Consider the following 25,418-nt stretch of genomic DNA (forward strand, 5'->3'; position numbering starts at 1 on the left):
TGGACAGGTTCTTCCAGGCAAGTTGAAATTTGTTTTGCATAAACTTTCACCAACTGGAGTTATTAGTAAGTTCGATAGAACTGTCAAACGGTTCAGCGACGAACGTGGAGAGTGTTCCTGATTGGGCTGGAGCAGACAGAGAAGCGCTTGTCTTTGATACTTTCGATAATTTTGTGCCAGTTGATGTTGCCCATCTTCCAGGAATTATTTTCAATGCTGTCATTCGTCCTGACATTGTTCACCGCGTGGTAGTGTGGCAAGCCGCTTGTAGGAGAAGAGGAATTCATAACACGAAGGTACGTTTGTCGCATAAAGAGAAATATCTCGTTCACAAATCACTTGAAGACTCGTGCAGAAGTTTCTGGTGGAGGTAGAAAGCCACGACCTCAAAAAGGTACTGGCAGATCTCGACAAGGAAGTATAAGATCACCACTTTGGGTACACGGAGGTGTGGCTCACGGTCCTAAACCGAAAGATTACTCTTATCAGGAAGCCAGAAAACTTGTGGAGAATGGCTTGCGTTCACTACTTACTTCTCGTTTGATAGACGGTCGGTTGTGGATAGTAAGAGACTGCGCTTTACCCTCCAGTGATCCTGATATCCTTCACACACATTTGAAGAAACACTGTTGGAAGTCCTTTGCATTAGTTGATGCGAGAAACGATGACTTTGATGGAGTTTCCGATAACTTGGCTGATGCCGCTTTTTTTGTGCCTGAAGCTAAAGTGTTGACTCTGGAGAAGATGAATGTTCACGATATCATTCAACAAGATCACTTAGTGATCAGTAGACAGGCTCTAGAACAAATGTTGGATAGGTTTAAACATATTAACTGTTATTATTAAGATTGTTGTTTTGCCCATAGAATTGAATCATTGACTTGTTTCTTGTTATATTGAATCGAGATTTCTTTCACGAATAAGGCCTTGTTAGTAACAAGAAATCCTTCAACGAGACAATTTTTGCTCACTCTAGCCAGAAGTACCCTTATGCAGCTTTGCTTCCATTTATTAGTTTTCTTTGTTTCGAATGTTGACACGATTGAACCGCTACTGCAGTCGAAAATTTTGTCAATAGCTTGAAGCAGGTTGAATTTTTGCAACTGGAGATTGTAAGCCGCTTGTTTGCAAAACGCAAAGACTTGTGTACAGCCTTTTTGTTCACTGACAAAGGTACAAGAAGTATTAGTCAAATTTTTCACAGACTGGCCTTCTCAACTAGGATGCACTTTCTTAGTCACTGTTTAGACAGCAATACAAATAAATAGCTACCTTTTAAGTGATATGTTTTAAAGCTTTAGTACGGGAGCTTCACAAGGCTTCATTTTTCATACAAAGATCATACATAAGGAGAGTTTCTTTCTGGCACACATACGATCAAAACAGTGCTATAGAGTTTACCGAAACACCAACTGACGCAAATAAGATTCAGATATAGGCTAGCTTCGCAAAGTTCTCTCCTTCCCAACTTGGAACACACTCTTGAAAAAGCACACTATATAAATGATTTTTGCAGGAGTCTGGACGTTGGCACTTTTCACCAAAAACCCAATTACAAACGTACTGAATAAATACAAATTTCTCATTAATTTAGAATTTTCTTTCCTCTTTTGGAATAATTGTTAATTGTGAGATTCCGACGTCGTCGAAGATTTGAAGAGGACCAAGACTGTGAAATATTTTGTCGGCGAAGATGGCAGATACGCACGCATCAGAAATGGCTTGTGTTTACGCAGGGTTAATTTTGCACGATGAAGGCCTTCCCATCACGGTAACTGCAAAGTTGACCAATTTGACGAATCAGCTCTTGACAAATAATGCTTTTACTAGGACGAGAACATAAAGACCTTATTGACTGCAGCACAAGTACATGTTGAACCATTCTGGCCCGGTCTGTTTGCTCGAATGATACAGAAGGTGGATATTGATGGCTTAGTTACGAATATTGGGTCGGCACCATCTCCAGCAACCATAGCTGCTGTTGCAGCGTCTTCTGGTCCTGCTGGTGGTGCTGCCCCCGCTTCCGGAAAGGAAGCAAGTAAAGAAGTATGTTGCGAATATTTTCGTTGGTTTTTTTAAATTGGTTATTATAGGAAGCTAAGAAGGAAGAAGAAGAGGAGGAAGACGAAGATCTTGGTTTGGGTCTGTTCGATTGATCTTCCCACTACTCAAATAAAAAGCACCTCTCGAGTTTTATCAGCAATTTTTGTATTGAAGCGTATGTTGATTACAATATTTGGAGGATATTAGATGTGTATGGTCGTTATCGAGATACTGTATTCAAGCCACGAGTATCTTTACTATCGCTTCAACCAGCCTTTCTTTTCCTGAAATTCCCTCGTTAGATTATCTCTATGCCTAGTGTTGCTCTCTTTGAAAGGCGATAAGCAAATTCTTGAAGATTTTGTATCTCAAGAAATGGCTTAGCACACCGCGCTTGAAAGAATTCTCATACCACCGTTTTAATAGTGTTTATCAAACTCCCAAAGACTCTCCTTTGTGAATCAACCAGAGGCCATGCTGATAATGCCCTTCTATATATTATGTTGAAACAATAACTCTAATCGACTATTTGTCCATGAATTACAATACTTCAAGAGAGATTCTTCTGTTAGACTATGATATCCTTAGGCCCCTCATAATTTTGCAGACGGACTTTATATGCACAAACGTTGAATTTTCCATATCCTCCGCTCTACCTTTCTTTGGCATATCACAAGGTATTTTCATGTCGTTGATGTCCAATGACGTGAACTTGGCTTTAAAAAGAATAATCTAGATAACGCCAACAAAAAATTACGCAACTGTATTGTTATAACCTCGAGTTCTTATGTCTCTTAAAGGAAAACTTTTCTAAAATTGAACATATATCGTAAAACTCATCACCAACAGTTACTTGTGATAAAGCTTCAATATGTCTGAACAGATGAAAGGTTTCAGTATAATGAAATCGTTGCACCTTTCTCTAAATACTATGGAGCTTCAAATAGATTTGAGCTTTCAGTAAAGTAACCTGGGCCAATTCCATTCTAGATGCTATTAGTCCCTTCTATGAAGATTAAAGAGTAAAAAATAGTACTTGATACAGAGTTTTTGAGAGTAAATGAGCTGTTCATATAGTTTCCTATGTAAAAATACTCCCAAGTATTATTTACGAGCTCTTTCTGGTTCTTGCAGGGTGGAGGGCCTTCAACAAGAGTACGGAATAACCCGCTACAGAACTGGAGCAACGTTATTGCCTGGAAATTAGAAAACGCGCCCTTTACTATTCGGTCTATTCAACAGATAAAAACTTTCAAATATGCTATTTTATTTCTTGCAAACCTCAAAACCACTAAAGTATCTCAACATTAAAAAGTAAAAGAACGAGTTAGGGCGGTCACTCCTTCACTTCTTCCTTGATCTTTTCGGCTTTCTCCGATATCGCTTCTGATGCTGCGCTCATACTCTCTTTGATTGCAGACCCTGCTTTCCTTATTTCTTCCTTCGCCTCCTGTGCCTTGTCTTGGGCTTCTTCCTGTTTGCTTTTGGGTGCTGTCCACTCCTTATATTTTTCACTGACAGTTTCTTTGACGTCGCTCAAAACCTGGGTCACTTTCTCCGTTCCAGTATGAACTGCACTCTTCAATTTCTCTTCAGCTTCTTCCAAAGTACTCCTGTTGGAATCGTTTTCTGCAGACATCTCAATATCTCCCTTTGGATGAAACTCAAAATAAGAATGTGTATGTCCAGATCAAATATTCATTAGATGCTTCCAGCAGATCTGAAAATGTTTGCCTTTCAACAAAACATATGTTCCAGCTCTATTCTTCTTCCAAGGTACTCATCTAACATAGTTAAACAAGATCATATTGAACCAATGGTGAATTTAGGAAAGTTGCCTGTAAAAACATCGACTATGTCTACCATAGAAGAGTTACATTTCCGCAAAATAAGAGGGTAGCCTTTCCAAGGATAATTTCACGTGCTGCTGCTGGTGACAATGCCAAAGAGGAGATCAAAAATGTCTTCGAAGATATCAAAGAAAAGGGTGCCGACGTATACCATGCCGTGGAGGAGAATATAAAGCAAGGGGCAGAAAAAGTGTCAGACAAAGTGAATGAACTGAAAGAAGCAGTTAATGAAAAAATGGAAGATATGAATTCTGGTCATTCATCAACCAAAGAAAGAGCGAAGGAGGTTGTAGATAAGTTACAAGAGACTGGCCAGTCAGCTATGGAGGACATGTCTGAGGCCAAAAAGAAAGTTGAAGAGAAATGGGAAGACTGGAAACAAGAGCACAAATAGTCAAAGCTAATCAATATGGGGCCGAAGAGTATGGGTCATGTCATTTGTCTCAAATAAATGGGAATTTGTGGTTTTTTGAGGAAAAAATCAAAATTTGCGCCAAAAATAATCGCATAATAGATTATAACAAAGCCCCAACTGTGTCGATAGAGAAGAGAGAATAGAAGATTTTCATACAGGTCTATTTAAGGTCTCGATGTGGAAAACCTTGAGTGAATCGGCCTTGCAATCATAGAATGTAAATTTTCTGTTTAAAATGTCAAAAAGCGCAAAGAGTAATAGTATATGAAAGAAAGGAACAAATAGAGTTCGTAGAAAAACAATTTCCATCAGTCTTTTCCAGCATAGAGGAGAAACAGCCAATTTTAATGAAGAGATAGCTACTAACAAACCACCGAAACTGGAATTTTTCAGTTTTTAGCTTTCAAATTGTAGAAAATTCCTTCACCAATTTCGTTATTGGGACTGCTTTCCTGAAGGGGCGAAATGTCGAAAGTAGTTCAAACAGCAAAAAGATTATACCAAGCTGGAAATAAGTTTTCCCTGAGTGTTTTGTTTGAAAGAAAAAGCACTCCAAATCTTTATTCTCGCCGTCACTTTGCAACTGAGACTGAACAACAGTCACATGAGCACGGAAGGCGGTTGACGTGGAGGGACTTCAGGGAAGGCAGGTGCAACCTTGACGAGTTGGCAAATGATAATCGACATATCGGCGTGTATATTGTTTTATCCTTTTACGTCGTTGTTGGTGTCACTCTCAAAAAAGTATTCGGTGGGAAGAAAAAGGGAGAGAACGAGGAAGTGATCTCAGTTGAGCAAGCCGAGGCAGCACCGACACCTTAAGCAGTTTATGTCTTACTTGAAACAAGCGTTTTTGTCTTCGAGTGTAAACTTGCTATAGTCACCAAAATTTTCTTCCATTCAATAAATTGCCTCTTTACATCATCAAGACTGACTAACTGTCAAGTCTTGTGTACCTTCTCAGATAGACATACTCAGATTTGAGTAACAAACTGTCTCTTTCGCGTTGCAGTCGTTATTTCGCTTTCTTTCCATCCTGTGTTTTGTTTGGCTACATTCTTCTGTTGGTGTTCAAAGGGTGACTTTCACAAACAGAAAATCAACTCTCGGCCTACTTTTCACTTGGAATATTGAGTTGGTACTTTCTACGATATAGATATAAATACAACAAACTTTCAAGCGAAGAGGTCTCACAGGCAAAGAAAAAGGATACTCATACGTGGCGTAGCATATAAAGGGAAAAGCAAACAAATATGAGGAGAGCTTCCTCCACAATATGAGAGACAACTGCAAGATATAGACATATAAGTTCACACGCTAACAATTTTCACGTGTTCATTTCTGTTAAGCTATGAACAACCTTTCGATTACTTTAGATTATTTACTGAACAAAAGAATCTTGTTTTAGAACAACCGACTTCAATTACCGACATGAAAGTCTTTGCTGATCTAAAGAGCACCACTTGAAAATAAAACTGGAAATTTTATTTAGAAATTGAAAAATGGATATATGGCCTTGTAAATAACATTTCTACGGCAGAAAAACTAAAAAAGGAACTATCGGTAAAACTCCCAAGAGTGGTCCAAAAAGCTTTCATCGTCTCCACAAAAGAATCACGATTCTTCTTCATTCATAAAACAATCACAAAAGTATGGAAAAGCAAGTTGTTCCGAAACAGCTACATACATCTTTGACCCGTTATCGACGATTGCACGCTTCGCTGGCAACTTGAAATAAGAAATTCTGGCTACGACTATTAGCTGGTGCCTTTCGCGCGTCTTCTTCACTATTCTCTTGTTTCCGATACTTCTCCACTCGCAATAATCGCTCGTTCTCAAGCGACTCTGCATCTTGTTGCATTTCCCTCAAAATTTCTTCTCTATTACTTTTTGAGGAGCATCTATTCTCAGAATCCGCAACTTTCGCGCTCACTCTCGAATTTATGCCGTTCTTCAAAAAAGAGTTCTCCTGGAAATGACTTGATTCCGAACTTGCTTCAGGCTTCCATCCATGATATCTTGCGCCCTTTGGAACCACTAAACCGTATCCTTCTTTGGAATAGTCTCTTCTATGGTCTTCTTTCCTTGTATCTATACTACCATATCTATTCTCGCAATTGTGTGAAATATCCGAATGTGTGTGTGTTGAGTTTTTTCGACGACTATGCCTTCCTTTTTTAGAAGACCTTTGTCTTCGATGGTCACTTTCGTGTCGTCTCTTCAAGTTGTGTTCTCTGTAGTCAACTTTTCTATCTTCACTCGACCTATCCCTTTTGTCTCCACGGGTTAAAGTTACATTTGCACTAGTATGGGTCTCTTTCGTACTCTGTTGTTTGCTCAGGGACCTCCTTAACTTTTCCATTTTCACAGGATTGTTACGAATTGCTTGGATAGCCTCCACTTCTTTACGCTTAATCTCCATCAAGGGATCTTCCCTCAATTTTGCCTCCAAGTCCAGACGATTTAAGCCGAACGTAGCTTCCAACTGGGGTTTATTTCCTTGAGTGAGCAACTGAAGACGGCTTTCTTCTTCTACCTTCCCTTTCTGGGATAACAAAGAATCTGCAGACTTTTTCCCCAGTAAATATTGTTCCTCTTCGTCTTTTTCCTTTCCCCATTCGTACAGCCATTCTACTCGCTCTTGTTGCTTCAAAACAGATGGGTCTAACTGTCCAGACTCAACTTGCAGTCTTCGCAGTTCTTGAAAGTGTCTTTCATCTTCCAACTGCTTTTTAAGCTCTTCAATTCGCTTCTTTTCCTCTTCTGCTTTTTTTTCTGCCAACCAAACCTTCTCGTTATTCTTAAGAGTTGCAGTGTGCCAACTCTTCTTGTTCAAGAACTGCAAGGCACTCATCACTTAATTTGTCCAACCCACTTGGGCCATATGAACCTTTCAGAGCTAGAAGAGCAAGTGAAAAGATTGAATAGTCAAATAGAAAAACTCGAAATTCTGGCGAATAAGCAACGTAAATAACCACTTGTTGTTTGAAGGAACTTTGTGTTTACGCTCTTTGTGTTTTCCCTAGGCTACGAGGCAAGAGAAGCTGTGCAGAGTCACGAAGCAGACTTTGAACGACGTTTGCAACTACTAGAGGAAGAAAATGAGAAGCTTAGAAGAGAATATGAAAAAATGCGTTATCAGAGACTGCATCTTATCAAAGGTTTGGAGGAGCTACGACTCAGACTGGCGAAAACTTCAGAGATGTGTCACAAGTGAATCCGACGTTTCTTGTTAGAGCTTTCTTTTAAGCTTGCCAATGCAGTGACCTTTTTTTGCTTCCGAAAACTGTTCTCTATTTTTTAAGATAGTCGTTCTCTAGACTTGTTGGAAGCTACTTGACAAGATTCCTTAAGATCAACATATTGTCGGAAAGTCGGAGTTTAACTAGTGTTTAGATGCAAATTACTTCTTATTAAATATAAAGATATACTCTAACATTTCTAGGATATATTGTGCAAATTATTGGAAATCTATGCTTTCCTTTAAACAAACTGAAAGTTCTGAACTTTCACGGACGTTATTACTGTTTGAAAATCTCACACAACAGTGGGCTTTGAAGTTCCGTTTTCCCAGCTTGTTGTTGGATAAAGGTGATCAAGCTCCTCTGATCTCCAAATAGATGATTTAATGGTCCCTCTTTAGTTACAAAGTAGTTGGATATCAAAAAGAAAAACTGATTCGTGCTGCAATGGAATGTAAAACTTGAATCGTAAAATGAGAAAAGTTACAATTGACTGGTGAAATTTGTATGTCTTATATTCCGCTCTTCGGGATGAAAACAATTTCTCTATAACCGTGTCAAGAATGAGGTTTCTACAAAACTGCATTAAATATTTCAACATGAGTCCGTACGTAAATAACAACAGGTTTATTATTACTAGTTGGCTAAAACGATGTTTCAGTCAATCTGAAACGAATAAGCTGAAAAACCATTGCCTTGCTATCCAATTCTGTATCAACAACTATAAACTCACACATAAACAATGTTTTTCAGAAACAAATTTAAAACTTCCTATCATGTTGATTGTGAATACTAACTTATATACCATAGAACAACCTTTACCACTTCTCACGAAAGCAAAGTGTCATCGATGCTTCTTTCTGGCAAGCTTGACTTTCTTCGTCTGCAGTTCCATTTCCCATTCTTTTGCAAATCTTTTGTAAATCATCAGAGTCGCTCTGGCATCTTCTACTGAATCATGTTCTCCATCCTGAATCCTTATTCCTAGAATTTCTTGAGCCAATTTCCGCAAAGAGGGTGTTTTTCTTGATAGATGATGGCTTCGCAATCCTCGCCACTTGGAAGTATCCCTTATCAGCTTACGTGGATGTGAAAGTAAAAGTGCGTGCATATCGTGGTGAATTGCGTGACCAACCAAAATACGATTCCTAATAATCGAATAAACATCCCGCTGTGCTTGTTCAAAAGATACTGCATCTGAACTCCTCAAATGTTCAGGCCGAATTCCACTAACAGAGGTGCGATAGTCAACAACTGGTTCCTTGTCGTTCAAAACATATTTATCATACAGTACTTCTCCCTTAAAGTTCACGATTGAAACTCGAGCAAGTGAATGTTCCTTTCCTAGTTTTCCCACTCCGACAAACTCACAGTCTAACGCCACTACTTTTGTAAGTCGTGGAATCTCGTTCCTAGAAGAGATCTCAGCTGTGCTCTTGCTATTTGCAAGCTCTAGCCCTTGGGATGGAACGGTTCCATCACAAAAAGTCACTTGTGTTTCTCGGGACCGGACCGATGAATTTTGTATTCCACTCTCAACTCCACTTTTAAAACAAGTCACGTTACTTTCTCGTTTCTGTCGATATTTTCCCTTGTCGTGAATTGAGTTGGAAGCAAGTTTCTCACGGAGTGCCATCCAATTCTGATCTGTCTTTAAATACAATTTCGAAGAATTTTTCCTTTTACGAAGTGAAGCGGAGTTGCGCTTTTCATATTTTGTCGTCTGCTGAGAAAGTACGTCAGGTGGGCGTTCTTCAGTCTGCTGTCTCTTAATGACTTGAGCAATGACTTGTTCCATAGTCAAACCAAATTTGGCGAAATTGCCCAAATCAGTGTGTATTCCTGTTTCTAATTATGAAAGATGCATTGCAGAAACAGCGATAGAACTTCAAACGAATATATTTTCAAAGATAATTTCTATTGACAGTTTGCTTTCCTTGTTTTGATGAGAAATCTACATCGAATAAAATGTGTGAGGTCTATATCGCTGTTTGAATGTCTCTATTCAAACTATCTTTCCTATAAAAGTAGTAATGAGAATTGCTAACGGATTCGATTTCTTGACGTGCCATTCATTTACATGGAAAACAAGTGTCCAACAAATCTAGCAATGGAAAATTCCATTTCTCAATCCAAACAAGGCAATATAGATAGGGCTTGCAATATGAAGATACATGAATGCTTTAAAAACAAGTCAAGTTGATGGTTTGTTAGTCAAACTTGGGATGCAAATATGGCTTTGAGTATCATTACTGTTCCGTAGTTCCATTATTGTGTTCTTCATGACTTAGGTTCGATACGTTATCCTTATTGAAGCGGAAAAGTTCTTGTAAAGCGGCATAGTTAACCTTCTTCGACACTTTTTTCTCTGACAAGGCATCAAGAACTGCATCTACCGTGCTATCCGTACCATGAGAGGCTCTATTAGAAGATCGACGAGTTTTTCTCTTTTTCTTTTCTACAAAAGATGAATCTTCTGTCTCATCTTGTGCCAACTCCGCTTGACGTTCTAAATAATCTTGATTCAAACGTGTCCATAACTCTCTCTTTTGCTGCTCTTCTTCTTCGTTATTCAAATACGAGTTCAATTCCTCTTCATCAATGTCGAACAAGTCCAAGTCATCATCATCTTCATCCGTTTCTAAAGATTCTTCATCTTTCGATGACTGATGACCATTAGAGTTTGTAACTTCTGAGCCGTTCAAAGCAACGCTATCATCCAAATATCCTGACGTCATTTCGTCCGTTACTCTTGAAAAAGTCTCCGAAGAAAAATCAGCAGCAAATATCGGATGTGTCATTGATTCAGCTGACTGCTCCCCTCTCTCAATCATTTTAACTTCCTCACTATTAAGTGCTTCGTTCATTTCTCTTTCAATCACATCCTCCTCTCCATAATATTCAAGATTCCTCCTCCTTTTAAAAGATGGAGGGTCTGATTCCTTAAACTTGTTTATATCACTAAGTGCTTCGACGTTCCCATCATCACCTCCCATTGCATCAATTTCATCAGCTGTTAGTAGAGCTGAGGGAGTCTCCTCTAGCTCTAATAAACGTTTTCTTAAAGTTACGTCTCCAATTCGCACGACATTTACAATTTCCCTCTGAGATCGATAGAAACCATGCATTTTTGCAGCCACAAATAAGGCAGCACCACAAAGACCAGAAGGTCTCCGTCCTGTATGAATCCAATCCCGCTTCATTCGCGCAATCAGTCGAAGTGCTGATGTTGCCACAGCATGAGTCTTTTCTTCAAAGCCTAGTTTAGAAGCAAAACGATGGATATAAAGTGAGGGGTCTATAATTGGCAGGCTGAGATTTAAAATTCGCGCAAACTTCAAAAAGGTTCTTCCAAGGTCATAAACATTCGTCTGCAAATAATCACTAAAGTCAATTAAAAGATGAGGTGTTTTCTCTCGTCTGCAAACAATGTAAAGGCAAGAAGCACAGACGTTAGATGCCTTTCTTCCTTGCAAAAAATTATGTTCAATTGCGAGAAGGAACATTCGAAACGCTTGTTCCTCTTGCGAAGGGTTTAAGTGTAATGCGCCAACAACTTCTGCGATAATTTTACGTCCTCCATTTAAAAGTTAGCTGTTATTTTTGACAACCCTACTCTGTCTTACCGTTATTTCTCGTAGCCTCTCTAGACTCCTTCGAAAGTCCAGGTATTATAACACCAGAAGACGGCACATAACCTTGTGTTCTACGTTAGTAAAGATTGCCTAAAATCTTTTTTCAAACTACCTGAAGAGTCCACAAACTGTCCTACGACAGAACTGTGACCTCCAGGACCCTCCACAAACGTAACCTCAGAGACTATAGTATTCTCTTCCACTATACAACCACATTGGGTGCAAACAGTATTTCCCTGTGCAGCGTCGTGCTCTAATTCGGTGCTACCACAGTGAGGACACTTCCTTCCAGTGTTAGATATTGCAGCCTCTTCATGACTTGCAAGGTTAGGAGCATCGTCCATACTAGTTGTCATATGTATTGTGAGCAATATTGGAAAGACCGAATTGGAATTACAATTCTCTCCATACGTTATTCATGCGGACTCTATTTGTAGCACCACTAGTAACAACAAGCTTTCGACTTGGCGCCTTTTGTAAGAATATATTCACTAATGTTCGCATTCGTCGAACGAAACAAATACTATATATGCGACCATTTGTTTCCTCGGCTTCTTGGAAAGAGTTTCTAGTTGACAAGCCCGAGGAAGATAGCGATGCTTCAGAACAGATCGACCAAGTGAGTAGCTTTCGTGTTTCGCCAGATGAAGTTGGACAAAGGATAGATAAGCTTCTAGCCTTACGGTTTCCTGAACAGTCAAGAACTTATTTTGAGAAGCTCATTGAAAAGAGGTTAGTAAGGCTAAATGGGTCGAACGCCGTCACAAAGAGCTTTCGAACAAGACTTGGAGACGAGATTGAGGTGACGTTTCTAGTCTCTCCAGAGTTTCGCTTTGAAGCGCAGAATATACCTTTGAATATATTGTACGAAGATAACCATATTGTAGTGATCAATAAGGCGTCAGATATGGTAGTGCATCCAGCTCCTGGAAATTGGAATAACACCTTAGTGAATGCCCTTGCTTATCACCTGGGAGTACACTCACTAGATGATTGTCATGAAAATATTCGACCTTGGATAGTACATAGATTGGACAAAGGAACCTCAGGGGTTCTCGTGACCGCAAAGACTGATATAGCACAGAGAAACCTTATGCAAGCATTCAAATCTAGGAACACCAAAAAGTCTTATATTGCAGTTTGCTATGGAAACCCAATGACCAGACTACACGTATTATCCGGGAATAATATTATGGACATGCCTATTGGCCGCAGCCATTCCAATCGTTTGAGGATGGAAGTTGTTCCACTAGAAAAAGGAGGGAAAGAAGCAATAACAGTTATTGAAGGAGTTGTGTACAACGAGGAACAACTGTGTGTGGTTTGCTTGAAACTATTGACTGGAAGGACGCATCAAATTCGAGTGCATCTACGCCATTGTGCTTCTTATATAGTGGGCGATGAGCTTTATGGATTGTCACATATTAATGAAAAGTATGAATATTTTGCAAAGAGGCCTTTATTGCATTCGTGGAAATTGGCATTTCCTCATCCTATCACAGGAGAGTGGAAAGAATTCCGTGCTCCTTTTCCGGAGGACCTCAAATCTGCAGTAAATCACATTCGACAAGGAATCAAATAGGAAGACGTTACGAATATTTGAATAACAGAAAACGACTTTATTCCAGTGGTAGAGAAAGCCATTCCGTTCTAGCATAAGGCAGCCATTAGATTGACTATCTATTTTGAAATATTGCTATTTTGCTCTTAAGCAGAAAGTCCTGACAAGGTTTTAAGCCCAACATATTCTTCAAACCTCTCTACTTCACCAGCAGAGCCATAACACACTTGAGACCTCTGGTCAGTGGATTGAATGACAATATCTAAAACAGACTGTTTTCCATCGGAAGATTTACCTCCAGCTTTCTCAACAACAAATGCTGTAGGAGCCAATTCATAAAGTAGTCTTAGCTTTGCTTTTGCAGAAGCAGAAGCTGGATTACAAAATACACCTCTTCCCTTAACTAATATCTGATTGACATCAGGTACCATTCCACCCGTATATCTTAACTGATACTTTTCATTTAACCAGAACTGTAGTAACCTGCTGTATCCAGGATTATCCTAGCGTCTCTATCAGGGTAACATTTCTGGGAAATGTGATTCAACTCTTACTTGAATAGCTCGCAAATTTCCTGGAGCAAATAGTTTCCCTTCTTCAACAGAATGAAACTCATTTGTGTGTACCCATTGACCATGACGTGCAGAGAAGTCATCTACTAACGTAAACTCATGGACATGATCTATATCTTTGAGTGCAAGACTTATTGTTGTACGGGGTCCATATACAACTAGTGCCGCAGCAGCCATATCACGACCTTGGCATTATTCAAAAGGTTGCCTGGAAAAGTATAATTTGATATACCTTTTGTTCCAACTAATTTGTCACCAGGCCATATTCCAAATATTGAACCAACAGCAAAATTGGTGTCTATAATAGATGAGCCATCTAACGGGTCAAATGCAACAGCAAAACCACTTCCTTTCAACTTTTGTTCACGTGGGACCTCTTCAGAAGAAGCAACACCAACTACTCCGCTACTGTCAAGATTCTCAAAGATTACTTTATCTGCAAGTACGTCAATTGCTAACTGTTCGTCTCCAAAGTCGTTGAAGCAGGCAATTTTGTTACAAGAAGCTGTTCTTATTTTATATGCTATTTCCTTACAAGCGTCAAATACAGCTGATACACAACGAGTCAACTTTTTATCGACATTCTGCTCTAATAACCAGTGGTCGAGCTTCTCAGTGGTGTAAGTCATACTTGAAGAGAGAGTATTCTTTCGTTCGCTGAAATATCTCGAATCTCTTCTATGAGTCCATCTTGGAAGGTTTCTTGAAAGGTAGTTTACCTATAGGAGAGGGGTAATATGTTGTTTTAGCTGCGGCGTAATATAACACGTAGATATATATTCTTACAGATGGTCTAAATAGACAACCTTTTCTGACCTGACTAGAGTATACGCAAGACGAATCCTTATAGAAAACCTATTTATTAGACAATAACATCAAGAAACGTTTTCATTTTAGATACTGTTGTTACCAGTGAAAGACTTTGAAAAGCATATACTTCCATTTCTTTAAAGTTTCGCAATCAACGCGGAGATCTGAACAAGAAAAGAATTTGCGGCTTGAAATGAAGGAAGAAAGGATGAAGGGTTGATTAAAAGGATCGATGGGAAATTTTCTCCACAGATGGTGGGGTTGATGAAGGAGATTTCCGATGAGTAGGGTTTATAACTTCGTATAGTATTCAAACCCAAAAATTTTGCCTTGGAAATGGCTAAAGTGTATTTATAGACCTGCCATTTATTCCATAATAAATATGAAACGATTATAAATGGCTTTTATAGCAATTTGGCAGTTTGCCTTCATTAAGCTTACCAATTGCCTTGTTAGCATCTACAATTTTTTGCTCAAGTCATTGGGGTTATAGTGTTCGTAAATGTCACATTCGACATGTCATGTAAAGATCTGCTGGAACAATAGAAAGAAATTCCACGAAAATATTTGCTATTGCCTTGAGAAACAGAATACACAATTAAAGACTCGCCCAAGAGAAAACCGGTGGACCGACCATTCCCTATACATCCCAATTCAATCATTTGAGAATCGTTGCAAAGCAAAATAGCACGTCGTGTTCAGTTGTACACTTTCTATCCGTCTTTATGGCTTTCACCAGTTTGTTTACTTATACGCTATCCAGCACCTGTAAGTTTGCTACCTGTTCCCAAAGAAGAAAGGTGAGTTGTGTTATCTGTTCAAGAACAGTAGACAACTTTGCAGAGAGGCTTATAATTCTTTGTGACTTGATGAGTTGTTGTTGATAATTCACTTCTTGAACGTTTTCTAAAAAGTTTTTGTGTTGTTTCTTGATAGACAGTATCGTTGATTGCCTACCCTCGTTTGCGGTTGAACAGAGAACTGAGGAGAAATACTCGGAGAGGAGTACTCAGTTTTGACTCCTGTCGCTTTCTCTTTAGTCTTTCAGTATTAGCTCAGGAAAGTAGTATTGGCTCATCTTCAGCTCCATTCTCTACCGACTCTACAGAGAATGACGTCATTTCAACTACTGAAAAACAAGGCAAACTCAGTTTAGAACAGCTTCAACTGAACAGAGAATATGATGCAATCATAGCGAAAGTAACAGAGTACGGTGCCTTCGTAGATATAGGTGCGATAAAATACGGTAAGTATTGTTGAAATTTTTCAAGCTCTTTGATTCTATTACAGTGTTTGAAGGATTACTGCACGTTTCACATATGAGCGATTCGTTCGTAAGGGATCCGTCGGAACTTGTCAAAGAAGGGGACTGCATAAAAGTCCGTGTGTTGAGAGTTGATCTTGAAAGGGGATTATTTTCAGTTACTATGCGAAGTTCCATTGAAAGAAAACCAAGAACGGGAGTCACTCGGGGCAGAAGATCCAAAGAAGAACTCAAAGAAGACAAAAGGGTGTGTGTTTTCTATTATAGTATACTTTGAATATTTATTTTGTTGAAAGCGTTTAGAGGGTCCAAATTTGTCCAAGGCTTTATTACAGTTTGCAGAGACAGTTGATTCAACAAAGTTTTTTAAAGCGAACGTTCTTAATATCACTGACTTTGGTGTCTTTGTCGACGTCGGAGGCCCAAAAGATGGTCTCATTTTTCGTCCTGACTTAACGCAGGAAGTGCAAGTGAGTATTATTGTGCTTGATAGGACTTTAACTATATCTCTCATTATTACGAAGGCTGGAGAAGAAATTGTGGTTCGTATTAAGAAGATTGATGTAGCTCGCAACTTTATTACTTGTACTATGAAACCTATGGAAGAATATGAGAAATCTCTTCCACTAATAAGAGGAAATACGGAGTAAGGAACAAGTCTGAAGTGGAGTGGCTGGTTTTTGTTGTGTCGTCCATTTAGAAAACTTCAAAGGTCGCCCATGATAAACAACTTTGGTGATATGGTGAATTCTTACTTTTCAAAAAGGCATTCTTTATTTCATTTATTCAATCACTTTTCATTTATCGAAATATAACTAGAGTTGCAAATCAGAATACAGATGACCGAATGACCAAATCGGCTCGTCTGTATTAATCGTTACATCATCCAAGATCGAACCAAGAGAGAGTGAGTCGACATCGTCCGAAAAACACTCCGCTCCACTTAAATCGGAGTAGGTAAAAGAATCTCTACGCATCTCCCCAAAAGGACTATCAACTATTTCATCCAAACTGGTCGATTCGGAAAATGCGCTTCCATTCCATATCCATTCTTTCTCATTACTTGATTGACCATTCACCTGCAAAGCTGAAGCAATAGGTGCGCGAAAACAACTGTGACTGAAATCTGACTTTGCTATTCCTGGTTCACTTACTTGCAGAGGATCAGATACCTCTGAAACGGAAGCGACGCTGTTCTTCAAGTCAGCTGTGTAGCAAGCTGCAAAAGAATCCTTAACGCGACCCGATTTCTTAATGGATTTGTCATTTGCCGACGTCATATGCGCTTGGCTTTTCTTCATGGCGTTACTCAACGAATGATTGTTTTTCTCCAAAAAGTCAACGGAACCATTTCTAGACAAAGACTGATAAGAGGGTTGCTTCAAGCTTTCGGATTGTTGCAACTTTTGCAAGTTACCCTCTGAGTTACTATAAGACATATTTGGAAAACTTCTCTTTCTAGTCAGTATGTTTTTTCTACTCTGCGCTAAATAGTAATCCGAAACACTGCGATATCCTACACCTTGCGATAAAAATTCTTCCGAGGTCACACCCTTCACCTGTTCCACGCCTTCTGGACTCTTCCTAAACCTTTTCAATCGTTCAATTTCTTCATATGCCTTTTCCAACTCTGTTTGTAAGCCTCTAATTTGGGTACTCAATTCCTCGATGACTTTTAGCTTGTTCGAGCTTCCTGAGCGCTCAAGCAAAGTTTGAGAAGGCATCCCTTCAACTGGACTTCCCAAAAAGCTCAAATGCCCATCAATGTATTCCAAACGGTTTCCCGCAGGATTGACGCTGGATTGCCACTCAATTTTACTGCGCACGCAACTCGACATACTCTCTAAACCACTTTCCACGGCAACCTGCAAAGTCTGAAAACCTAGACACGTTCTTGGAAGGCTTTCCAATGTTTCGTATCAATCAATCCCGTACAAGTGTACTTTGTGGGTGACAAAAGTTTCCCAGAGTTTTGGAAACGCTTGCAGAAAAGGAAATGTGTCACGTGTGCAACCAAACACAAGACAACAATAGACAAATGCTGCGGCCTCCAAAATCTCAAATGCATTGGATTTTTGTTTCCCAAAAGAATCCTTTGTAGTGGCACTTCTGATCGCCGCCCAACCAATCACCAAATGCTTCGAGCAGAATGATGGACTTGGAAGCTATATCATATATTCTCTCCACTGTTCATTAGTTTATATTCTCTAACAAGAATGCAATTTTCAAGGAGGGAGGGTAATGAAATCACTAGAATACTGTTATTATTATTGCTGCTTATTAGCATGGCTCAGAAACACAAAATACTGGATAGGGAGGGGCATAATCGAAGATGGGGGTGCGTAACCTCATCATGTCTTCTTATTATTCATAGACGGGTTGATGTTTGGGTTGTTTGTTAATATATCAAATAGTTTAATGAAAGAAGAGTATTAACGAAGGCCTTGGTATGACCTCTACATAAAGGCACTCTCAGATTCTTTGGAAGAATTGTCTTAGTGTTGTTGCACTTCTGTTGCCAAGAAAATTTCCTTTCTCAGATACGTATGAAATAGGATAAAATTCAGCGTCCAAATTATTGAAAGTAAACTATCGCAATATTTGTTAAATAAAAAACGCACTAGAAAACCTCCTTGTCTCGGTTTAGTGGATTTGTGATGGGGAAGATTGAACATCGAGTTGAACAGAGCGACATCCAGTAAGCTATTGAGAGTTGTTCAGTGAGGAGTGCATAGAAGCTAGATAGTTTATCTACAAAAGAATGTGTTGCGCGTGTTCTCAGTTCGTTTCATAGTTTCTCAAAGTGCTGATTATGCAGCGTTGACGCAGTATTTCATCGAATTTAGGCTTAGTTCAAATTAGATAAATAGATGGTTCCTTTACAGTTTGTAGTCCATTTATCTTGTCGTAACGATACTTAACAAGGATAATAAGTGTAGCTGGATTCTGTGGTTGGCCATCCCAGATGTATTTTATATCAATAGATGTACTTTTTAGTATTTCTTGAGTTTTCGATGGCCTTATATGAACCTTTCATGTCACGGTGAATTTAAACTGAGACCAAAGATATTGTCAACAAAGCAACTCAATGCTATCATTTTGACACCAAGTTTTTTGTTGCTTTATTATTTTAAATATGTAATGCATTGTCATCTGCTTATGATTTTTGCTTTCGTATCCTTCAAATGATAATGTACGATGAAATACATCTTCAACGCGTCTGAAAAGACGGTTCCATCCAAGTTTTGTTGAAACAAGTCCAAAATGAAACTATTCCTTTATAGGAATGAATGTTTGCCTCTCAACTTCTTCGAAGGATTTCCAACGACCCGCCTAATTTTTAAGTGGATTTTGGACAAAGTAGAATAAGCCATGACAACTGAAGACTGGAAAGGACTACCAGAGATAGACTATGAAGTTTTACAGCTGTTCCCAAACTTTACGAAAGAGGATATTATCCAAAAAGCTCGTGAAATAAGAGAAAAGTCGTTGTCGACAGATTTCTATTGGTATTGAGGTTTTAGAGAAATTTCACTATTTCTAAACCACTTCAGTTGTATAGACGGGCTTCATTTTTTGAAGTTTGGATTGAAGCACAACCCTTTTTATGGAGAAGTTTTTCAGGAAGGAAAACTTTCAGAGCTGAGGATACTCGATATTGGTTGCTGTTTTGGAGTTGATATTCGAGGGTTGATTCTCGATGGAGCAGATATAAACAATGTGTTTGGAATTGATTTGTCAGACTCTTTAATCAGTTTAGGATTTGAACTATTTGGGGACGCGGAGAGATTGAAAGGTCATTTTATAGAAGCTGATGCGACCAGCAAAGATTTTGTGAATACGGTTTCCGAGAAGACAGGAGGAAAATTCGACCTTATTATCCTGCAGTTAGTTCTGCATACAGTAGCGGATAGCGGAGCGCTTTTGATTCAAAATGTATTCAGACTATTAAACACTGGAGGGAAACTGATTGGTTGCACTCTTGGTACTGAGGAAGACCTGGACGAAGAACTGAAGGTTGGGGTTGGACGTCGGAGACGTTTTATTCACTCGGAGCGAACATTAAGTAGACTTTTCTCTTCTTGTGGATTCACAAATATTACTGTGAAGTTCTGCAAATGGAATCCACAGAAATGGTCGGTTGGATGGATTGAGAATAATTTTTCGTTTTCCTTAAAAAATGAATGTCTTGGATTCCTCATATTTCGTTGTATGAACGTTGAATTTTGACGAGTCATTTTCTACAATGTTGTGAACAAAAGCATCTCTTTCATGACGACTTGTGTTTTCCAGTTCTACAGGACATTAGTACAATTTTTTTGTTTATATGTTATTTTTATGAGGGAATAAACTCACTGAAGTGTTTTGAAGACTCCATAATGCATTATATCTAGATGGTCAGAGTATACTGGTTATTACAGAAAAGTTTACAAATCAGAGAAAACCTCCAATTGCAAAGTCTAACCTCTTTCATGTTTGTTTTGGCTTTTCCAAATAATATGAATATATAAAGATTGTCAATTCTGTTGGTAAATAAGCAGAATCTCGAGGACAAACAATCTCGGCTTTCAACATTTTGGATTTGAATCGGAGCGCGGGCGTTGTTGAAATAGGACGATGAATGAGACTTATTCTTCGAGAACCGCAGATACCAGAGCTAACAAGGGAGCGACCAGAAGCTCAAAAACTTTCGCGTTTTCAGAGACTGTAACTAGTGAATCATTTATTCTAAATAGTTACAAAAGGAAGAAAGACGACGTTTCCTTTTCAACATACAATACCAAGGGCAACGTTTCCCAATATGGACAAGCCATTATCGAAACAAGTAGTTCAACGCCTGCGCTTCCCCCGCATGGAACTATTGTGAATTTATCTTGTAAAGACAACTCTAAGCTTTTAGCTGCAAAGTGGACACAAAGCAAGTGGCGTTTGCAATATGTGGATACTTGTTACTCCTCCTTCCCACAGACCCAGTTTGTTATCGTCAGGTCTGAAAAGTATATTGGGTTCCGGTCTGCTGTAGCCGACGGTTGTCTCCTACAAGTAAATAAACGAGGAGAGCTTGGCTTCGTAAACCCCCGTTTTGAGCTTTGGGAAAGATGGGAAACTTGGCAGAATGGCTTTCGCAACGCGAAATTTAAAGATATTGTTATATGCATCGATATTATGACATATCCTTATTACAGCAAAGAAACTGTGCATCCTAACGTTGCCAGCACGAGTAGTCTGAACGGAATTTCAAAAAGGGATGAAATCATAGGCAAAGACTCGGAAGAACAAACTGTTACACAAGACTCGCAAAATTCCACAAAGTATTTAATGCAGGATCGTGATATTCTTTGTAGGAAGTTAAATGAAAGAGACATTTGTATTCAACAGCTTGAAGACAGGCTCGAAAAATTGGAAAAGTCGTACCAACGACTGTCTCTAGATCATGCTAATTGCTTGGAGAATTTGAGGGAGGCAAAAAAGACCATTCAATCGTTAGAAAACTCCAAAAAGTCAGTGATGGAGCAGGTACGTTATAAATTCGTAAAATTAGGTGCCATGTGATGTTTCTTTTTGAAGATACCGGATAAATTAAATTTGATAGCATATCTGGAAGAGAAATGTTCTGCCGAAGGAGAATACAAGAAAGAGCTTATGAGGCGTGTAGAAGGTGAATAAATATTTCACACAAACGACTCCAAAGCCACTAACTTTATTTTTAGAGAAGGAATATCGCATCAAAGAACTTGAGGGCAATGTCCGAGATCTCCGTGATGTGCTTAATTCCAAGGAGAGACTTTTGGCAGCAACTCAAAAGAATTTAAGAAGCCTTCGAGAAAGTTTGTCTCATTCGCACTCTTATTCAATCAACCAGCGAGAAGTTTTAGTTGATTCAACTTGTCGTTCAGATGGAAGCAACTTATTGGAAACTACAAGCAACAAAGAATCCTCCCTCTCGACATAAAGCAAACGATACTTGATCACGCCAATGATTATAGGGTCAGTAGTGTCTAAATGACAATTTTCAGTAATTGAAAGGTTATACGCTTATCAGCACTTTTAGAGATGTAGTATTGAATGAACAATAAATCGAAGCGAAATGGCAAATTTGTATTTTTGTCAGGGAGCCAACATGCTTTATTTCAAGCAACCATAACAACAACAATTCTCCATCTTATGTATGCAGCGTTCTTTGTCGCTGCGAGCATCTGAAAACTCTTGATGTATCTCTTTAGTTGTCGACATCGCGATCCTGATTAAAAGATATCTCCTGCTTTTCTTGCATTATGCAAAAGAAATCGTGAAGAACCTGAGGAAGGATAGCTGCCAAATAAGGCCATACCAAATGGACCAGCTCCACCAAAGCCTGAAATAGTTACAGTTCCGAAACCAGGTGCTGAGAAAGAATCGCTGTGAGCGGTTACTGTACCTCCTACAGTAAATGCAATCTCAATATTTCCACTGTAACTGCTACCAGAACTTGTTGCAGCATCGGTTTCTACCAATCCAAGGCCAGAAGCAGTTGCAGTAGCGTTGGAAAATGCAAGTTGGCCTTGAACAGTTGCATTGGTGTGAGCAGTTGCATTTCCTCCAAGAAATGAAATGGCGTTGGCATTAGACAGTGCCTGAGCATATTGATTTGCAGCGTAAGAAATAGAACTAGCAACAGATGGACTGCCTATGGGAATAAATGGAATATGTGGTTGTAGCATATAAGTAAGAGTATATCCGTTTCCTGAATCATAGCTATTTCCATAGTTTGCCGGTGTATCTGCAGTTCGTTCTATGCCTGATGGAAAAATTCGTTATTGAGTCACCAACAATGAAAAAAAATCAAACCTTGTTCGGAGGATAGTAAAGGAGCTCCGTATACCGTGACTATAAAGCAAAAAAAGCTGATGAGCAAAGTGGTTGTGACTTTAGACATTTAAAACCAGTTAAGAAAACTTATGCACAAGGGGAGTGGATCAACAGTCGACACTTTGCTAAAAGAAACGTATTTACATTGAATTTGATGTCTCGTTGTTCTTTTGGCTTTTCATGGATTGGCATTTTTCTCTATATCCAATAAAAGGGAATGGATGAAATCATTTTTCTATTTGGCTCATCGGTGCCAATGATCGATCGATCAACATGGGAAGAAAAATGCTGATGGGAAACAACTGAAGAGATTACACCATGAAGTTTTATGCTCACAAATTGTTTCTTTGAACAAAAAGTAACCCTATCTCCTATCCATAATAGGTAGAATATGACGAACTTGTTGATGGGCTAGAATAACTGCTTTGTTCTCCTTGACCAGACTGACTTGAACTATAATAATATGAAGATGATGATGTCTCCGATGGAGAGTAGTAGTAATATGTTTCTTGTTGAGTGGGAGAGGAATAATAGCTGCTGCTTTGTTGTTGTTGAGAGCCACCAGAACTGTAATAATACGAAGTTGTTGACGACTGGCTGGGCACAGTATAGACGGGTGTTTGTTGTTGAGACTGGGTAGAATAGTAAACAGATGAAGATGATGTCTGCGAAGGGAAGCTATAGTAATACGAACTGGAGCTTTCTTCTTGTACCGATGGAGCAGAATAGTAATAACTATAGGGAGCAGTAGAATACGAAGACTCTGCTTTTTGATGTGCTCCAGAGGAATAATAATTGCCACGACTGTTTTCTTGTTGGAAAAAACCAGACTCAAGTGGAGCACCACTAGCTAAGAGAACGGAGCTTACAAGCATGAAGATCACTATTGACCTCAACATGATAATCAATGTTTAATAAAAAACAATAATTGCATGAGTGTTGTAGACGAACAGCCTTTATAAAGAAATGGTTGAAGGTTCTGCGATTGCCATTTTGAAGAAAAACAAACCCCTTTGCTCTGTATGCTCCACGTGGGGGACTTAAAAGCGGTCTCATTGAAATTCCATAAGACTGTGACGGTTGGTTGACCAAACTTGAACAGCCTTACACGTATCCAAATTCACTACACTTGTGGATTACCTTTCACGCCATTGTCTTACAACCTTTGGCTACCGATATTACTTGCAAGGTTTATCGCATTCATTCACCATATCGACAGGTATTTCGTATACATTCAGAGCTGAAGCGTTTTGTTATTTTTTACAGTTTTTGGGTTTGGAAGTACCTTGTTGCAGAACTGCGAATATAAGAATAAAACTTGTGTGGTCTTCTATTTGTGGAAGCACAGTCCTGGAATAGCGACTTGCTGATAACTTGTAGGTTGTGTTCTGTAGGCCACGAAAAAACTCGACTATTTGGATTTCTGTGAGATGAAACGGTTGGTCCTCTTTAGTTCGGAAAGACCTGGAGGATTACGTTTTTTATGTTTTCAGCTTCCAAGTGTAGAAAGGCGGTAAAAAACATACGTCACTTCACCTTCAGAGACAGAGGGTTCAGTATAGCTCTATCTAGTCAAGGGTTCCTTAAGTCTGTACCCTTCTAGAACTTTCAATCTCCCTCAACGTAATAAACTTGAAAAAATATCAGGACATGATCCGTTTCTAACAAAGCATCTTCAGTTTTGTGCTCTAAGGAGTGGTTTTAAAAAGTCAACACCACCGAGAGAAAATCTAAACGGTCTTGTATTTGCGAAGTATCACACAAAAATTGTTGCAGCGGTTCGGAGAGATACAGGGTGGTTTCTCAAAAGTTGTTTCTTCAAACTGTGTTGCGCGTCTTGTTACAAAGGCTGGACAAGATAAGTGGCCACTACCAGTTGACAACAAACAGTTTTGATACCCTGGGACAACAAAAGACTAGTAAGGGGGGTATCCCGTTGCAAGTTTCAAGTCTCCCCATTCATTCCCAAAAAATAGTCTATAAGAATAGAGTCACTGTTTTCCTATTCTAGCACTTCTGTCCTGCTGTTTCACATAACAACGCGTGGATTGCGAAAATCTTTGCAAGACAGTGAGGAGGAGGGCAAAAGATTCACCAACTCCATTTGAAAGTGTGGCTCAGCTCTTAGCTCGGCTCACATTAAGTGGTTGACAATCCTATGGCGAGAACTGGTTTGGATGGAGAGTATCCAAACATCGTAGAAAAACTCAACCACACGGATGACGATAAATATTTAACGTTGAAGGAGCTTCTGTGTTCGAGAAGCTTTGTTTTCTTTTTCGGCGTCCATATCTTAGCTTTGGCTGTATTCTTTGTACGCTTTCAGTGGAGTTTTTTGCATTTGGCACTTGCTTCCTATTGCGTTCGTATGTTGGCGATTACCGCTGGTTATCACCGTTACTTTAGTCATCGCGCTTTTCGAACCAGTAGGATATTTCAGTTTGCCTTGGCTTGTTTAGGTTGTTCCGCGTGTCAAAAAGGTGTGCTATGGTGGGCTTCTTGGCATCGACACCATCATCGTTACGCTGATACTGAACAGGATGTGCATTCTCCCTATTTTGGTGGGTTTTGGTGGTCACACATGGGCTGGTTTCTGTTTTCAGACAGACACGTGGCCATTCAGTGGCACCTCATTCCAGATCTTGCCGTTTATAAAGAGTTATTATGGTTGGAAGAACACCATTATTTGCCAGGTATTATACTTGCCATAGTTTCTTATGTTATGGGCGGTTTTGGAGGCTTTATTTGGATTTTTTGTCTTAGCACTGTTATTTTGTGGCATGCAACATTTACTGTGAATTCCCTTTGTCATTTGTATGGATATCAGAATTTCTTATGTGAATATCATGAATCTTGTAATGCGAAGAATAATATTCTATTGGCCATTCTTACGCTAGGCGAAGGCTGGCATAACAACCATCATAGTTTTATGGGATCATCCAAACAAGGTTTTGAATGGTGGGAGATAGATCTCTGTTATTACTTTATCAGAATAATGTCCAGTTTGGGATTGATAGATTCATTCAGAGTCCCAAGTTCTGAACAAATAGAGTTAAGAAGATTGAGGTCCCAAACCAGATCGGAATTATCCACTAGTGTCAGTGACCATTAGTATAATCATTTATTCTTTGAAAAGATGAAAAGCACATTCAGGAACTTTGCCATTTTTGTGTATCA

The 25,418-nt window shown here is 39.1% G+C and overlaps 19 protein-coding genes across 19 annotated transcripts in view; 11 read left to right on the top strand and 8 right to left on the bottom strand.

Annotated features, from left to right (window-relative positions):
• Gasu_51820 (50S ribosomal protein L4) overlaps positions 1–1,587 on the top strand; it is a 2,433-nt gene extending 846 nt beyond the window's left edge. Inside the window, exons 3-5 of the mRNA XM_005703664.1 lie at positions 67–296; positions 346–818; positions 867–1,587. Of these exons, the coding sequence (XP_005703721.1) occupies positions 67–296; positions 346–818; positions 867–900 (737 nt within the window). The 3' untranslated portion in view covers positions 901–1,587. The remainder of the gene's footprint in view (positions 1–66; positions 297–345; positions 819–866) is intronic.
• Positions 1,588–1,594: 7 nt separating this feature from the next.
• Gasu_51830 (60S ribosomal protein LP1) lies at positions 1,595–2,645 on the top strand. The gene is made up of 3 exons (XM_005703665.1): positions 1,595–1,771; positions 1,831–2,046; positions 2,094–2,645. Exons 1-3 carry the CDS (start codon positions 1,694–1,696, stop codon positions 2,154–2,156), a joined length of 357 nt encoding a protein of 118 aa, XP_005703722.1. The 5' UTR covers positions 1,595–1,693; the 3' UTR covers positions 2,157–2,645.
• Positions 2,646–2,685: 40 nt separating this feature from the next.
• On the bottom strand, positions 2,686–3,724 carry Gasu_51840 (uncharacterized protein). Its single transcript, XM_005703666.1, has one exon. The coding sequence runs from the start codon at positions 3,680–3,682 to the stop codon at positions 3,380–3,382; it is 303 nt and encodes a 100-aa protein (XP_005703723.1). The 5' UTR covers positions 3,683–3,724; the 3' UTR covers positions 2,686–3,379.
• A 10-nt stretch (positions 3,725–3,734) lies between these two features.
• Positions 3,735–4,385, top strand: Gasu_51850 (uncharacterized protein). Its single transcript, XM_005703667.1, has 2 exons — positions 3,735–3,819; positions 3,873–4,385. Exons 1-2 carry the CDS (start codon positions 3,749–3,751, stop codon positions 4,285–4,287), a joined length of 486 nt encoding a protein of 161 aa, XP_005703724.1. The 5' UTR covers positions 3,735–3,748; the 3' UTR covers positions 4,288–4,385.
• Positions 4,386–4,704: 319 nt separating this feature from the next.
• Gasu_51860 (uncharacterized protein) lies at positions 4,705–5,559 on the top strand. Its single transcript, XM_005703668.1, has one exon. It carries the CDS (start codon positions 4,774–4,776, stop codon positions 5,128–5,130), a length of 357 nt encoding a protein of 118 aa, XP_005703725.1. The 5' UTR covers positions 4,705–4,773; the 3' UTR covers positions 5,131–5,559.
• Positions 5,560–5,673: 114 nt separating this feature from the next.
• On the bottom strand, positions 5,674–7,174 carry Gasu_51870 (pre-mRNA-splicing factor CWC25-like protein). Its single transcript, XM_005703669.1, has one exon. It carries the CDS (start codon positions 7,160–7,162, stop codon positions 6,008–6,010), a length of 1,155 nt encoding a protein of 384 aa, XP_005703726.1. The 5' UTR covers positions 7,163–7,174; the 3' UTR covers positions 5,674–6,007.
• Positions 7,175–7,184: 10 nt separating this feature from the next.
• Positions 7,185–8,155, top strand: Gasu_51880 (uncharacterized protein). The gene is made up of 2 exons (XM_005703670.1): positions 7,185–7,274; positions 7,335–8,155. The coding sequence occupies exons 1-2, from the start codon at positions 7,193–7,195 to the stop codon at positions 7,523–7,525; spliced, it is 273 nt and encodes a 90-aa protein (XP_005703727.1). The 5' UTR covers positions 7,185–7,192; the 3' UTR covers positions 7,526–8,155.
• Positions 8,156–8,159: 4 nt separating this feature from the next.
• Positions 8,160–9,394, bottom strand: Gasu_51890 (exonuclease family protein). The gene is made up of 3 exons (XM_005703671.1): positions 8,425–9,394; positions 8,373–8,377; positions 8,160–8,321 (listed from the first exon to the last, which is right to left on the bottom strand). The coding sequence occupies exons 1-3, from the start codon at positions 9,346–9,348 to the stop codon at positions 8,312–8,314; spliced, it is 939 nt and encodes a 312-aa protein (XP_005703728.1). The 5' UTR covers positions 9,349–9,394; the 3' UTR covers positions 8,160–8,311.
• A 212-nt stretch (positions 9,395–9,606) lies between these two features.
• On the bottom strand, positions 9,607–11,564 carry Gasu_51900 (RNA polymerase III transcription factor IIIB). The gene is made up of 3 exons (XM_005703672.1): positions 11,298–11,564; positions 11,177–11,248; positions 9,607–11,127 (listed from the first exon to the last, which is right to left on the bottom strand). The coding sequence occupies exons 1-3, from the start codon at positions 11,539–11,541 to the stop codon at positions 9,800–9,802; spliced, it is 1,644 nt and encodes a 547-aa protein (XP_005703729.1). The 5' UTR covers positions 11,542–11,564; the 3' UTR covers positions 9,607–9,799.
• Positions 11,565–11,574: 10 nt separating this feature from the next.
• Gasu_51910 (ribosomal large subunit pseudouridine synthase D) lies at positions 11,575–12,632 on the top strand. Its single transcript, XM_005703673.1, has 2 exons — positions 11,575–12,476; positions 12,533–12,632. The coding sequence occupies exons 1-2, from the start codon at positions 11,604–11,606 to the stop codon at positions 12,587–12,589; spliced, it is 930 nt and encodes a 309-aa protein (XP_005703730.1). The 5' UTR covers positions 11,575–11,603; the 3' UTR covers positions 12,590–12,632.
• A 127-nt stretch (positions 12,633–12,759) lies between these two features.
• Positions 12,760–14,404, bottom strand: Gasu_51920 (sedoheptulose-1,7-bisphosphatase, chloroplast). The gene is made up of 5 exons (XM_005703674.1): positions 14,229–14,404; positions 14,105–14,173; positions 13,551–14,037; positions 13,301–13,503; positions 12,760–13,249 (listed from the first exon to the last, which is right to left on the bottom strand). Exons 1-5 carry the CDS (start codon positions 14,259–14,261, stop codon positions 12,893–12,895), a joined length of 1,149 nt encoding a protein of 382 aa, XP_005703731.1. The 5' UTR covers positions 14,262–14,404; the 3' UTR covers positions 12,760–12,892.
• A 360-nt stretch (positions 14,405–14,764) lies between these two features.
• On the top strand, positions 14,765–16,145 carry Gasu_51930 (3S ribosomal protein S1). The gene is made up of 5 exons (XM_005703675.1): positions 14,765–14,928; positions 15,065–15,374; positions 15,428–15,639; positions 15,689–15,862; positions 15,917–16,145. The coding sequence occupies exons 1-5, from the start codon at positions 14,854–14,856 to the stop codon at positions 16,040–16,042; spliced, it is 897 nt and encodes a 298-aa protein (XP_005703732.1). The 5' UTR covers positions 14,765–14,853; the 3' UTR covers positions 16,043–16,145.
• Positions 16,146–16,149: 4 nt separating this feature from the next.
• Gasu_51940 (uncharacterized protein) lies at positions 16,150–17,554 on the bottom strand. The gene has a single exon (XM_005703676.1). It carries the CDS (start codon positions 17,228–17,230, stop codon positions 16,208–16,210), a length of 1,023 nt encoding a protein of 340 aa, XP_005703733.1. The 5' UTR covers positions 17,231–17,554; the 3' UTR covers positions 16,150–16,207.
• Positions 17,555–18,714: 1,160 nt separating this feature from the next.
• Gasu_51950 (uncharacterized protein) lies at positions 18,715–19,758 on the top strand. Its single transcript, XM_005703677.1, has 2 exons — positions 18,715–18,901; positions 18,947–19,758. The coding sequence occupies exons 1-2, from the start codon at positions 18,765–18,767 to the stop codon at positions 19,620–19,622; spliced, it is 813 nt and encodes a 270-aa protein (XP_005703734.1). The 5' UTR covers positions 18,715–18,764; the 3' UTR covers positions 19,623–19,758.
• A 196-nt stretch (positions 19,759–19,954) lies between these two features.
• On the top strand, positions 19,955–21,485 carry Gasu_51960 (uncharacterized protein). Its single transcript, XM_005703678.1, has 3 exons — positions 19,955–20,909; positions 20,961–21,051; positions 21,104–21,485. The coding sequence occupies exons 1-3, from the start codon at positions 20,010–20,012 to the stop codon at positions 21,343–21,345; spliced, it is 1,233 nt and encodes a 410-aa protein (XP_005703735.1). The 5' UTR covers positions 19,955–20,009; the 3' UTR covers positions 21,346–21,485.
• Positions 21,486–21,489: 4 nt separating this feature from the next.
• Gasu_51970 (uncharacterized protein) lies at positions 21,490–22,404 on the bottom strand. Its single transcript, XM_005703679.1, has 2 exons — positions 22,221–22,404; positions 21,490–22,170 (listed from the first exon to the last, which is right to left on the bottom strand). Exons 1-2 carry the CDS (start codon positions 22,306–22,308, stop codon positions 21,638–21,640), a joined length of 621 nt encoding a protein of 206 aa, XP_005703736.1. The 5' UTR covers positions 22,309–22,404; the 3' UTR covers positions 21,490–21,637.
• Positions 22,405–22,489: 85 nt separating this feature from the next.
• Gasu_51980 (uncharacterized protein) lies at positions 22,490–23,184 on the bottom strand. Its single transcript, XM_005703680.1, has one exon. The coding sequence runs from the start codon at positions 23,114–23,116 to the stop codon at positions 22,613–22,615; it is 504 nt and encodes a 167-aa protein (XP_005703737.1). The 5' UTR covers positions 23,117–23,184; the 3' UTR covers positions 22,490–22,612.
• A 40-nt stretch (positions 23,185–23,224) lies between these two features.
• Gasu_51990 (uncharacterized protein) lies at positions 23,225–24,215 on the top strand. Its single transcript, XM_005703681.1, has 2 exons — positions 23,225–23,290; positions 23,344–24,215. Exons 1-2 carry the CDS (start codon positions 23,264–23,266, stop codon positions 23,548–23,550), a joined length of 234 nt encoding a protein of 77 aa, XP_005703738.1. The 5' UTR covers positions 23,225–23,263; the 3' UTR covers positions 23,551–24,215.
• A 9-nt stretch (positions 24,216–24,224) lies between these two features.
• Positions 24,225–25,415, top strand: Gasu_52000 (stearoyl-CoA desaturase (delta-9 desaturase)). Its single transcript, XM_005703682.1, has one exon. The coding sequence runs from the start codon at positions 24,400–24,402 to the stop codon at positions 25,351–25,353; it is 954 nt and encodes a 317-aa protein (XP_005703739.1). The 5' UTR covers positions 24,225–24,399; the 3' UTR covers positions 25,354–25,415.
• Positions 25,416–25,418: the final 3 nt, after the last annotated feature.

Source organism: Galdieria sulphuraria, assembly GCF_000341285.1.
Source record: "Galdieria sulphuraria unplaced genomic scaffold scaf_51, whole genome shotgun sequence".
Lineage (NCBI taxonomy): Eukaryota > Rhodophyta > Bangiophyceae > Galdieriales > Galdieriaceae > Galdieria > Galdieria sulphuraria.